This window comes from Peromyscus maniculatus, chromosome 1 (genome assembly GCF_049852395.1).
Source record: "Peromyscus maniculatus bairdii isolate BWxNUB_F1_BW_parent chromosome 1, HU_Pman_BW_mat_3.1, whole genome shotgun sequence".
Classification (NCBI taxonomy): Eukaryota; Metazoa; Chordata; class Mammalia; order Rodentia; family Cricetidae; genus Peromyscus; species Peromyscus maniculatus.
Window position 1 is genome coordinate 210,062,993 of NC_134852.1, and position 13,968 is coordinate 210,076,960.

General features: G+C 39.6%; 1 protein-coding gene across 6 annotated transcripts in view; it reads right to left on the reverse strand.

The window, feature by feature from the left end:
* Nucleotides 1-13,968, reverse strand: part of Ccdc186 (coiled-coil domain containing 186) — a 33,354-nt gene that overhangs the window by 16,883 nt on the left and 2,503 nt on the right. For 2 of the 6 annotated variants that reach the window (XM_076563349.1, XM_076563353.1), the window contains exons 2-6: nucleotides 7,179-7,870; nucleotides 4,460-4,586; nucleotides 2,773-2,901; nucleotides 1,569-1,781; nucleotides 621-740 (exon numbers count right to left, since the gene is read on the reverse strand). In XM_076563349.1, the coding sequence (XP_076419464.1) occupies nucleotides 621-740; nucleotides 1,569-1,781; nucleotides 2,773-2,901; nucleotides 4,460-4,586; nucleotides 7,179-7,864 (1,275 nt within the window). In that variant the 5' untranslated portion in view covers nucleotides 7,865-7,870. Of the gene's footprint in view, nucleotides 1-620; nucleotides 741-1,568; nucleotides 1,782-2,772; nucleotides 2,902-4,459; nucleotides 4,587-7,178; nucleotides 7,871-8,800; nucleotides 9,392-9,760; nucleotides 9,893-13,968 lie in introns of those variants that run through there. The other 4 variants (XM_076563351.1, XM_076563352.1, XM_076563348.1 and 1 more) reach the window with 4 other exon arrangements.

Consider the following 13,968-nt stretch of genomic DNA (forward strand, 5'->3'; position numbering starts at 1 on the left):
ACTTTTAAAAACTTGGAAAATAACACACTATTTCTCTAACACCACCCCTCTGTTTAAGCTACATTTCAGAGTCGATTTTTACTGTCCATTTTATCATCTGAAGATTTTTATTTCTCCAAAGACTAATTCTATTTGTGTTTAAACTATGCCATCAGTTACCAGACTTTGTAACTGCATTTTATTATATTAATTTTTAAATAAAATGGTATTTGCAGTAAGCAGTTCAGGGACAGGGTAATTAGCCTAGCACATGTGTTCATGCACATACATGTTTTTGCCAGCATAGTAGCAATGGGTTATTTATGAAAACAGATAAGCTATTTGTATTAAATTAAATTTAAACATGAACATGCATTCTTAATTATGAGAATCTTAAGATACTTTAAAATTTTTCATTTTAATTCCAACAACATATATTGAAGTTTCCCTCTCCTCAAACTGAGGATCAAAAAAATTAATTTGGCAAATTTGGGTGTTATACACTCTGAATTATAAAATTTAAATCCCTTTCTTACGTGATGACCCAACACACAGAATCGCTAAGGAAGTCTCCAGGCCTCCTTAGCTGTCACCGAACTCCCCCTGGGCCCCCCCGGCTCCCCCCCTGCACCCACACTCACCTTGTGTGAGTCCATCTCGGCCTTTAGCTTGTTCTGTGCCCACTTTACTTTAATGACGCACGAGCTGATCTCCTCCTTTAACTTGTCTGTTTCTCTCATGAGTCTAGACGTTTCACCTTCCTAAAAGGACATTAGGTCATTTTTCACTTAAACAATCAACTGTGGGTCTTTTACACCCCTCTGCAGTAACACAATAATTCAAGGGTGGGTATACTATGGCCCAAAGGCTTTATAAAACTGATTTAAGGTTCAAATGATAAGAGTAATAAAACTCTAAATCAAATCAACAGACATGAGGATAATTATTACCTAGTTTGGGTGCAGTGGAAGACAAACATACTCTGATTCTTAACTATCTGAGAGTAAAGTAAACATGACTGAGCTGGTTCTGCTAGAATTCCGGAGGACAGTGACAACATTTCCAAACTAAAAGACAATAGCAAGAGCTCTGAATAGCTACAACTTCAGCCATTCAGCCTTCTAGGACAGCTTTAGAATAAATACATTTGTCAGTAAGAAAATGTGAATTCTAGTCTCCAGGAAACTAAATATTGCACTAAGATTCTGGCCATGCTGGAGATGCGCTCAGCAGTGGTGACCGTGCCCAGCCTGTAGGAAGACCCAGACCCAGTCCCTGGCACTGCAGGGGGAAAAGGTATTAAATAAAAAAAAAGGAAGACTCTGGCCAAATGATACCTTTAATTCTAAAGCTATTCACAACTGACATTAATATGTACATATTTTAGCAAAGTTGTTTTTTTTTTTTTTTGAGATACAAACTAATTTTTCCAACAGCTTCTAAAAGAAAGTTTTAAAAATGATTAAGAAAAACCTTTCTAGCAGCAAGGAATGAGGCACCTAAAACACGCATGAAAGTAAGCTAATAAAACACACTGACTGCTTCAGTCCTACCCTGCTGTGTGACTGGGGAAGAGGCACAAGGTATACCTTCGATTCATAGAGCTGCTGCAGCCGCCCTTTCTCCTGAGAAAGCTGCTTAACTTTGTTAGTGTTTTTCTCCAACTCCTTATTTGCATCTCTAAGTTTTCTCTCAAGTGTTTCTTTTTCTTTGCGGAGGTCTAGAGACTCCTTCTCACCTCTCACATACTTCATTACCATCGCCTCCTTTTCTTGACGGGCCTCTTCACATTTCTTATTGGCCTTAGAAAGAAAACATCAGCTCGCATTAATAAAAATATTTTCACATAAAAACACCTACAGCTAAAAACCATTTCCTGCAGTGCAGGCATATACTTTCGTACTAAGCTCCCAGCCCTTTCTTACTGCTTTTACTTTGGTTGGTGTGGTTTTTAGTGTGTGTTTCCCTTCTCCACATCTGCCTCCTTGCTGGTTTCTGGCCCACTCTGGGCCCCAGGAAGAGGACCATCCATCGCAGCTCCTGTAACCTCACACTTGTAGTGGGGTTTGGCTAGCAAGATTGGCAGGCAGACACTTGGAAAGAAAGAAAGAATCCGGCTTCCAGCCACCAGAAGTCACCTAATACAACTACTCTGTCTGGGTTGTCCTGCTCTTGAACTGCTAGAACTATAACATCAATATGCACCTGTTTTTGTAATAGAGTATCTAGACTCAAGTGTTTGGTTGTGGCGACACAAAGGGGCTAGTGAAAACATGTATACACAAGCAGGTGTCTCAAGTACATGTACATGTGATGTAACAGAATGTCAATAACTAGTTATGGAACAAGGAAAGAGATAGGAAGGGAATGGAGACACAGGTGGAGAGGTCACTCTCATTGTGTCCCATATATTTCTTAATTTATTAACTTTTTAAAAATTAGCATGTATTTATGATTGCCTTAGCACTGTTTATGATTTATTTTTTTATTTGTATTTATGTGTATGTGTGTTTGTCTCTGTCTGAGCACAAGCATGTGAATGCCCTGGGAGGATACAAGAGGGCATGGAAACCCTGGCACTGGAGTGATAGGTGGCTGGGAGCCACCTGACTGGATGCTAGAATACAAACTCCTGACTTCTGCAAGATCAGCAAGCAGTCTTCCCAGCTGAGTCACCCTCCAGTCCTTCGCTTCCTTTCAAAGCTCTTTCTATGAGTGTCACCAGAGTCACAATAGCTGTTATATTCTAATAAACAAGTACCAAACTATCAAATTAATAGTGATATGAAATACCTGGTCCATCCTCTGGGTCATCTCTTTGTGGATTTGCTGAATTGCATTTTTAGCTGTGACATCCTGTGCAACTAGCTGATCTTGAGAAGCTTTAACTTCTTTGTTCAGTTCCTCTATTCTTAATTCTAACTGTAAAAAGAATGATTTCCAGGTTATATTTTATAGCTGTACCAAACAGACCAATGATACAATTAATACATACAATGCAAATGAAGAATGCAAAATATGGATCCTGACTATTCCTCAGGTTCCCTCACAGGCCTTTAAGTTTGGCTTACATATGGTAGACCTGGAGCACATAAAAAAAAATCACAATTAACTACTGCATACAACAGCTTACAATCTCCTTTCAATTATGTAAAAGTGCAACAAATACATATTAAAACACAAATAAATGAAAACTTGGTTAAATTTTTTATTATACAGCTGTTTGCTGCTGCTTTCATCAGACAGCTTTCTGGGAAAGAACAGGAACAGTCATGAGCAGCAGGACAATGCCTGTGTAAATGACGGACTGCAGGTCCACTCCAAGCCTGCTTCTCCACTGTCTCCTAGCACTTCTAGCTGAAGTGTGCCTTCCTTATGATGCCCCACAAGGAAGAAAACCACACGATCCATTTCTCAGAACACGCCAGTGCTAAGTCCACCACCCAGCACAGGACACTCCCACTCTGTCCACAGAAGAAAAAACAGCTCAGAAAAACCAAGAGCAGCTTTTGCTCCGTTACCAACCTAAGAACTCACCCGTCCATCCATGTAGCAAACACACAATGGAAAAGAGAGAAAGAAAAGTTCCAGCTATGGACACCAGTTAGCCTGATGTCCATGACCTTCACAGTAGAACTCACAACACTGGGAATGAAACCATATTAGAACCACAGTGAGAAAAAGATCCTGAAGCCAGACAGAAATGTCTAGGTGTCACTACTATTAACTACATCTTCTCTTAATTGGTAAGAAGTTAAATCAAATCAAGCCTTTTTCATGGTTTGGAAAGAAAATGTGTCATATTTGGAACAGTTAAACAAATAATTATTTATATAAAATAATTCAGGCTCATTCTAATGCTTTAAATACAAAGTAGTTTCCTGTAGCACAAATCTTAAAAGGTATTATTAATAAAAACAAACCTGGGAGCCAGGTATTGGGGTGAATGCTGAAAGATCAGAGAGACAGAACAAGCCACAGCCAACCCTCACCCCGCCAATTTCTCAGTTGACCTTGTTTCCTCAAACTGGAAGCCTCTGTGTCCTTATCCAAATGGATCTCAGCTGAACTGCTGCTAAAAGCCTAAAAGCTTAAAAAAGACCTCTAGTTCCTGGTCCTCATGACTTATATATCTTTCTGCTCCCTTCCATCACTTCCTGGGATTAAAGGTGTGTGTCACCATGCCTGGCCGTTTCCAGTGGGGCTTTGAACTAACAGAGATCCAGACAGGTCTCTGCCTCCTGAATGCTAGGATTAAAGGCATGTGCTACCACTGCCTAAATCTACGTTTAATATAGTGGCTGTTCTGGTCTCTGACCCTCAGATAAGTTTATTGGGGTGCACAATGTATCAACCACATCTTCTTGCATTTGAAATGTTTTTAACTTATTACATGTTTTCTGTTTGTTTATTTGTTTGTTTGTTCAGGAGTTTACTTTCTAAATTTAAGTATGGTCTTGGAAGAATTATTTTTTTTTACCTGTTTAATTGTGTTCATATGCTGCTTCTCTGTTTCTGTTCTTTTTTTCAGTTCTTCTCTTAAATTGTCTTTTTCTGAGCAAATATTTAAGATGAGTTCCTGATGATTCTTATTTTCTTTAATTAACCTAAACATAAAAGGGGAATATAAATAAAGCAAAAATAGATATAAGATATGGAATGTTATTTATCTATAGATTAGATGTAGACACCTATGATTATATAAGTCAATACTCTCAAGCAATCTTTTTTATAATAAAATACCATATTCATATAAGAACAAAACCCCACACTTAATGATGCCTTCTCAGAGCATGTCTTTGCCATCAAGTGATTTTATGTTTAAGGATAAACTATTTCCAATCTTGTCTATATAAGAAAAGGTAGGAAGATGAGAAAGGTAAGAGCTGCTAGTTTTGTTAGCAAGCCTAAATACTCACTTTGTTGATTCATACATCAGATATTTAAAAAAAAAATCTCTGGCCAATCAGCCCTACTAGGCAAGCACCTTACCACTGGCCACACCCACAGCCTAAATTTGTTATTTGTTATTCTTAGATGTCATGTACACACTCCACACCGACAACTATCCTCAAGAATATAAGTTGGGTAATTGAACAATATTACTGATGGATGGGATAACAGAATAATGCAAACAGAGTGGAGTGGTATTTTCCTGGAACCAGAAAGTAGAGGATACAGGAGATGAGATCCAAAGAGTACAAACTTCCAGGTTAAGACAAGTTCTGGGGAATTTAATGTACAACATGGTGATAATAGGGCTGAGGACGTGGCAGAGTACATGTCTATCATTTTTAAGGTCTTTTAGCACAATGCACAGAGAAGAGGATGAAAAAAAGGAAAGGGAAGAGAATAAAGGGAAGGGAAGGGAAGAAAGCGGGTGGGGACATACAGACAGACCCGGAGAAGGAAGAGAGGAAATCTGCAAAGAGAGTAAATCTTAAGGGTTCACACCACACACATAACTACGTGAGAGGATAGATATGTTTACCAGTTTGATTGCAGAGTCATAATGGCTTTTAAATCACTGCACTGTACATCTTCAATACATACAATTTTGCCAAAAAAAAAAAAAAAAAAAACCTCACGAACTCAGACATTTGGGAAAGGATGTATTTATGAAAATTTCGATCAAAGGAACTCAAATGTAGTGTTCTTCGCAAATATTAAATGGAGGTAAAAGTTAAGAAAAACATCTAGTTGCTTACCTGAACCAACAAGCATTTTATTTGGAAGTAAAAATATTATATGTAAAACCACAACAACAACAAAAATCAATGAAGCTTCCAATAACATTTGACACTTCTATGATGCCGTAATGGCCACAAGAGTAACCGCAGGTAAGTACCGCCTCTCTCATAGGGATGAACCATCTGACCCAGCCAACGGGACTCTTCAATTTCAGGCTTCCCATTAACGCCCTAACCCCACTCTACCACGCTGCTCCTGCTCTGACAGGGTAGAACAAAGAGAGGAGCTGTTGGTTTCATTTTTTTTTACTGTACTCCTAATACTTTTTAGTCGTCCAACAACCTGATGATTTTCAGTCACAACTGAGAAAACTTCTAAAACCAAACTCATGAAGCAGTTTCTTAGTTTGTGTCTCGGGTACCTTAACACACCTCAGGATGACAGCAGTACATACTGTGTATCTGTAAGATTCCATAAGTCAAGACGTGTGCCAGTCACATATAGCATATGATACTAATAAGTGAACACAGCTTTAAATTTGTAAGTGCTGTATAAACTGTTAGGAGTCACCATCTAAGAAAACTAGAGAAGGGCATGAGGAAGACTCCGTGGGGACGGTGCTATGGCGTGGTACAGACTGCAGGGCCGTGGGGAAGGAGCCCTAAGCCTAAAGGACAGGAGCACAGAGGGTTCAGTGGGAAAGCAGAGTGCATCACAAGTCAGCATGTTCCAAGCTAGATCCAGTGAGCAGAGACATTCTTGAGAAAAAGGGATTTGATCCCCAGAACCTATGTAAAGGCAGAAGGGGAGGAATGACTCAAAAAAGTTGTTCTCTGACTTTCACATGTACACACCCCTCCCATCATAACACACTCATTTTTTTAATTAAAAAAATTAGAAAACTTAAATTTAAAAAAAATTAAATTTTAATTAAAAAATGGAAAAATTAAGCTGGGAGGTGGCAGTGCACACCTTTAATTTCAGGACTCAAGAGAGGGGAGCGGGGCAGAGGCAGAGGAAGGTGGACCTCTGTGAGTTCAAGGCCAGTCTGGCCTACAGAGCAAGTTCCAGGACAGCCAGGATTGTTACACAGAGAAACCCTGTCTTGAAAAACCAACCAACCAACAAACAAAACAAAACAAAAACAGGCTGAAGAAAATCAAACTATCATCAAAACCCTATACAAATAGAAGTCTAAAAGCACAATATGCTCAAATTCTGTTCTCCATATTTTAAGCTTCCAGACTTAAATTTCATGACTTTCAATTTCCTTTTGAATTATTCTGACATAATGTGAATTCCTTTACACAAGGTTCTCACTCCCTAATGCGCTTACACTGTTTACTCTTTATTTCCTTAGACTTACAATAGCCAGCAGAAGCAGCAAACGTGAGGTGCTCAGTTATTAAGGGAGTAGACACTGCGTTCTGAAATGAGATGTGGACAAGACTACTTTCCTTAGACAAAGTGCAGTTCTGCCCTTGTTTCCTCCCACAGACTAGACTTACTTCTTAATCGTGAGCTCCTGCTGCAAGTACTTGCCATGCATACACTTCTCAAACAGGGCTAAGGCGTGCTCGCCTTTATTCACTCCATTTGGTACTTGGTGTTCCTCTGCAAACTCTGCAGACAAGAGCTCAGATTCGATTTCTCCCAACAAATCATCTGATGTTGAAACAGTCTTTATCTGAGAAATGAGTTTCCTGGTGCAGTCTGTGTCGTAGAGGCTTGCTGAGGACGTCTTTGGGTCACTGGCTTCTGTAGATGCAGAGGACCTCAACTCTGCCAGTATCTGTGTCACCGTCTGTTCTGGGTCACTTGTTTTGGACACTTGTTTTGCAAAGTCCCCAGCAGGAAAGTCATCTATTTGTTCAGAGTTTTCTGAGCACGCGTCTGTTTTAACACAAGAATTCTCACCACCACCACAGTCTGGAATAAGGTTTTCTTGTTCAATTTGACAACTGTGTTCATTAGGTTGACATAAAATTTTGTCCGAGTTCAATGACAATAGTTCAGATTCGGTTTCTAATTTGCTGCTTTCATCACCAGAAAATGGGTTGCACAAGTCTTCTTTTAACTCAGGTGTTTTCCCAGTATTTGCATCAGAAGAAATGGAGGCCATGTGCTCTGTCTCTGACATGCTGACTGGTACCAATTCACTTTGCATTTCTTCAAATCTGCTCCTGATCTTCATTTACATCTAAGGAATCAAATGAATTTTAAAAATTAAACTAAGAGCCTTTACATCTCTACACACACACTCTATGACCATAAAGTGGACCACTCATAACTCCATCAATAAGGGCCTTCCTTCCCTCCCTAGAGGAGAGGAGGAGGACAGTCAGCTAAAGGGACACAACCCGTAGGCCCGCACAGCCTCTCAGTAGTTCCTCTCTGGGGTGGCCAGCCAGCCATACTAGTTAGTTCTGGTTTGCAGCTGCAGGTGTACGGAGGAGTAACTGGAGACCAGTAAGGAGGAGTGCTCTTCAGGGTTGTGGGCAGAAGCCCTGCAGGGTGTGGGCAGGACGACAGCAATGGAGGCTCTAGACAGCAATCTCAGAGCAAGACAGCACACTGCACGTGAGTGAAGATGACACAAAATCACCAAGGAGACGTAAAAGTAACAAGACAGCTGCAGCTCAGAGACCTAGTCGGGAACTGACCCTTGACAGGAAGCAGCTTTTCTCCTCGGTAGGGATCTGGGAACCCAGTTCCACTGTTGATTCAAAGCATTTTCCTTAGCGCAGATCAAACAGAGCTTACTTATATCTACTGTCTAGGTCAGCGAGAGCAGCACTTTACTTGACTAGGTGAGAATACCTTTTTATTTATTTACAAAGGTTCCTTCTCTATGGAAAATTAGTCAACTTCAAAAATTATCCTGAAATACAGAATATAAAATCTTTTACCAGGGGTTGGAGAGATGGTACAGCAGTTAAGAGTGCATACTGATCTTGCAAAGAACTCAAGTTCAGTTCCCAGCACCCATGTTGGGCAGCTCACAACTGCCTGTACCTATAGCTCCAGGAGATCCAATACCCTAGCTTGACATCCTCTGGCACTGTACTCATATGCACAACCCTTAACCCCAACATGCATATACACATAATTAAATATAAATCGAACTCACAGAGATTCGCCCGGCTCTGCCTCCCGAGTGCTGGGATTAAAGGTGTGCGCCACCACCGCCCGGCAAAAATAAAAACTTTTAATTAAAAAAAGATCCTACTGGTCTTGATGAAAAGAACTGTCCGTGTCTCTGGTATGTTTCAACAGTGCACAGACAGACAGATAAGTTACCAAAGACGAGACCATACTGCAACTGGGCAGATGAGAAACTACAATGAAGTAATTCCAAAAAGAAGTATGCAAGTGGAAAATAAAGCAAATTAAATTGCAGAACAGAAAAATGTGTGCTCACATCAAACTTTGAGAAGGGTGATGATTAGAGGACACTGGAACCAGGAAGAGAAGATTGGCCACATAGAACTCTCAGAACACTAAGCAGGAGTGAATTTTGTTAAGGATAAATTATAATAAATTCTAAGACTTGTACAACATTTGATTCTACTATATGATTTCCAGCACCCAGTGAACTCTCAAATACTTGCTGACCTAAGGCCTGCAAAAAATAAAGCTAGTGCTTGAAGAACATTATTCTAAATGTAGAAAGGAGTCACTATAGTAAGAAAAGCCACCTTGTCTGTCCAATTCTGTTCCTCTGGATCACCTGTGGAGACAACAATTACTACAGCCACTGATCTCAGGCTCCCAATCACTTCACTGTTTCACCTACCTCCCAATGACACAAATGAACACTATCGTGCTGTAGATGTTTCATAAGCAAGCCCAAGCCCGTATTGACATTAAAGACTAGACTGGACAAATAAATACAGTGAACACATAAGAATCTTGGTAACTTATTCTCAAAATCTTAGAATTAAAAAAATGAATCTCAGACATGTTTACCAGTCTCAAAGCACCTTACAGACTAGCTCACTCAAAGTAACTTTCTTTAAAGATATAACACACGATATGATATACAATAAATGTAAGATATAATTCGCTGCTGCTGACTTTAATATCTTACACTGTAAAACTGCAGTGGCTTTAAACTTCATAACTAGTTAGCGCTCTACCAACAGATGCTGGACTCACCGTAGACAAGGAATCCCTTTAAGAGAGAACAGATGATAAAGGCATTGTGACTCCCCAGTATTCCGTTAAGAACGAACACATTTTATCAACTTTAAGGCTCTTATTTGTCTGTCATGATTTGTCAACAGAAAAACACATTCCTTTATTTAGCATCCTTGGTCTCCAGGGCTCCCAACTCTTTCTCCCTTCTTAGCACTTACTCAGTTAGCTAAGTTGAAGCAGTAGCCCACAGCTGATGCCCAGATGAGTTTCCAGTTCTGCACCCCGAGTCACAGACACGGAGTTGTCCCTCTTCTTCACGCTATGCCTGTGCATAGTAAGGTCTGCTGCACACAGTCCTTCCTACTGGAGCATTCTCCAGGCTTCACAAAGGGGACAAACCGAAATTCTACTTGAGTACATGTATCTGGGCACCTTCCTTCCGATGGCTTCTCACACATAACCATCCTTTTCTCCTTGGCTTTCCTAGTCCCTTTAGCAATCTGTTCTCCTGCTTTTCTGTCACTGCCCCCTCCATGCAACCCAGCCCAGGCTTCATCTCACACCCAGAACATTTGCTTTCTCAACCTCGTTCAATCTCTCTTCCTGTAACTTCGAGACAAAGAGCAAAGTAGTTAATAGAAGGGCAGATTACTTGGGACAGTCACAGGGGGTGGAGACAGGGTTCCTAAGGGAAGTGACGAATCATCCAATTCAGAGAAGTGATGATGTATGTAGTACACTGACAGTCAAAAAAGGACCCGGAACCACTTGTGAAGCGAGCCTTCCATGATTAAAAGGATCTGCAGCACTCTTGCTATCCATTCTACACTTAGCACTTCTCAGACGGTAATCACACACGGCCAGCTGCAGAGATGTACCCGGACCCTCCTCTTCCCTCTTTACAGTTTCAGTTAACGAAGTTCTGTCTCCACCCTAAAGAGGCTAGCAAAAGAAAACATAGAAAACCTGTCTCTCTGGGAGTAGGATTAGACAGACACCACTGATTCAAACAGTTAGGGCCTGATAGCTTCAATTTTTCTTCAGGGAGAATACGTTTGTGACTTTTTTTTAACTGTTATTTTGTTTTTTAAATGAAATCACTGAGAGTTCTCAGTAAAGCGGTCATATTAGTTTCCAAACATCATCTCTGGCCATCTTCAGAAAATCCTGCTCTTCTACTGTAGTGTCGTCTTCCGCCAAGACACTCCTGGTCCCCATCTTGCACACTCACATTTCCGTGGATTTGCCCTCATCTAAAATGTTCTTCCTTTCGGTCTACCTAGAGACTGATTGTGCTTAAGGACTGATTCGAACGCCATATCTTTCTCTAAAGTTTCCTATTACAATAAGCACAAAAACAATCTCCGGTAAACTGAAACCACACTTCGTCTACGCTCATCGACAGACACAGCCTTTCGTGACCCTTTTGAAGGAGGCCACCTTTTAAATGAGCGCAGTTCTTGCAACAAGGAAATTTACTCTAAACTGAGACTTCTGAAATATCAAACAATAACAGCAATAAACAGATAAACCTAACAAATACACTCTGTATGACATTTACTGACATTTTTGCAAATTCTGTTCAGTTCTTCTCAATGGTATCAGGACCCACTGGCTTTGTGAAATGATCTGGGGTGGAACAGTCTTTAGTGGGCTCTAGTAAGGAGACTTCTAGTGTACAAGACAATGCAGAACAATGGAAAATGTATCGCACATTCTACAGGAGCTTCATCTAGGTAACAGAAAAAAAAAATAAATAAAAATAACCTGTTTACCCAAGCTAACAATTTGCTCACATATTCTATCAATTAAAAACTAAACTTATGAGCCGGGCGGTGGTGGCGCACGCCTTTAATCCCAGCACTTGGGAGGCAGAGCCAGGCGGATCTCTGTGAGTTCGAGGCCAGCCTGGGCTACCAAGTGAGTTCCAGGAAAGGCGCAAAACTACACAGAGAAACCCTGTCTTGAAAAACCAAAAAAAAACAAAAAAACAAAAAAACAAAAAAACAAAACAAAAAAAAACTAAACTTAAAGACAAGTAATTTACATACTGTCTCTTAATTTGTCGTGACCTGTGAAAAAGTCATTATACAAATTGGCATCTGATATCCATTAAAACTATGCAGATTTAGTTTCCTGAGACCCCAGTGAAGACTGACTGGTGACCAGAGGAAAAGGATATGTTAAGGAGGATCTATGCTTTACACATAACAATGTCAATGCTGAGGAGTACATAAGAACTGCTGAAGACAGAAACCAACCAACCCTATGATAAGCTGATCTGTCTACCATTAACTAGGGGGCAGGGAGAGACAGCTGAGTTCCCCTACAGGCGTCCCCAATTAGCAATGCTGATGTAGAACTATTTGGACGTTGTCCAAGTTTTTTTCTTTTTAGAAGAAATGCTGTCATCAAAATTATCAAAGATTGAATAGTCTACCAGTAGGCTACAAAAGGGGAGGATGGTAAAACTAAATTGATTACAAGACTCTTTTATGTGCTGGGCAAACTAAATTCATATTCACAAATACAGTAAGTATGGTTATTGATTACAAGACTCTTTTATGTGCTGGGCAAACTAAATTCATATTCACAAATACAGTAAGTATGGTTATTGATTACAATGTGCATTGCTATTCTGAAGTAAGAAAAGAAGCTATGTTGACTTTGTAATAAGTTACTCATGAAGGAAAGTATAACACAATCACAAAATCCCTCTTAATTCTCTTCCTGTTTCTGACACAGTAGGATAGCACCAGCTCACACTTAGGCCTGGTGCAGTGGGAACCGGCTTCGCTCTGAGTGGAGCACATCAGCTGTAGGCAAGCCATCACACGGCTCAATGCCAGGCGCTACTCCAACTCCTCTCTTATACCTTAGGGAGCACACTCATATTTTTAGAGAGTTATTCCACACAAAACTATGCAAGTGAAAACATTAATAGTTTTCAGTTCTTTTTCCGTTTCCCACCAGTTAGTACTTTATGAACAACAACAAAAAAAAAAAACCATAGGCTGGTTCACTAAACTGTAAATAGAAATGAATTCCATTTATAGATAATTGGTAGCAGGTCATCAAACAAGCCTCATGCAAAGGTACTAGGTCAAAAATAATTTCCAAAGAGCTCATCTTTGGAAATACAAAAATACATGGTGCAGCTTTTCCATGTGGACATTGTTCTAGGTGTTGGAACACAGTGCAGAATAAAGCAGGCACACTCAGGTGCAGACCTGAGGTATAATGGACTAATACAGAGACTGTTAAATCTCATTTGTTTTGCTACTGTAAAATGCTGAAACACTGCAGATCAGTATTCACGGTATTTTAAAGTCTACCAGCATTCCACAAGAAGATTGTATATATATATATATATATATATATATATATATCACACACACACACACACACACACACACACACATATGAGCTTGTTTTAAATCCAGTTGAAAATCTTAGTTCAGCATACCTTTTAAATTATGCGCCACCACTCCACTCCCCAAGAATACTAGCTGCACACTTCTCAAGTTACTATGCACTAACACATACAACCAGGCCTGTGAGTTCATTTCCATTCTCCAATGAAACGGTTTCCTGCCCTTTGTAACAAAGTGTAAATATTTCAAGAAATGTTTGCACATTTCCCACATACAGTTTGAAAGAAGCATAAAAAAAAAAAAACCTTTCTGCTTGGTTCTAGTAAGATTCTGGTACAACTCAAGCAAAAGTAAAAATCAAATTTAAAAGCATCCAATCATTATCTCCTCATAACCTTAAATAGTAAACTTTAATATGCATTAACTTTGACACACTTTCCTAGATTAAGCTTTTAAATTAAAATAACAGAACAGAAGAGAACCTGTGGAAGAAACATTAAGTCATGCTTTCCTGATGAAAACAGCTGACATTGAGGTTTCATAGAAGGTAAATTTATGCAGATTAATTTTTACTTCTAAGAGATGAAAGCTGAGGCAATTGTTTTCAAAGAATTTTAGAAATGGTTCAGCAAGAAGGAAGATTTTTCAGATACAGCGATCAAATATGGATTAAAGTTTTAATGTACAGAATCTCAACTTCAGTTCTTTATCCACTATACAAATGAAACAGTGCTGACAAGTTTGCTTCTTTTTGATCTTTTCATATTTAACCCTCAGTGAGAGA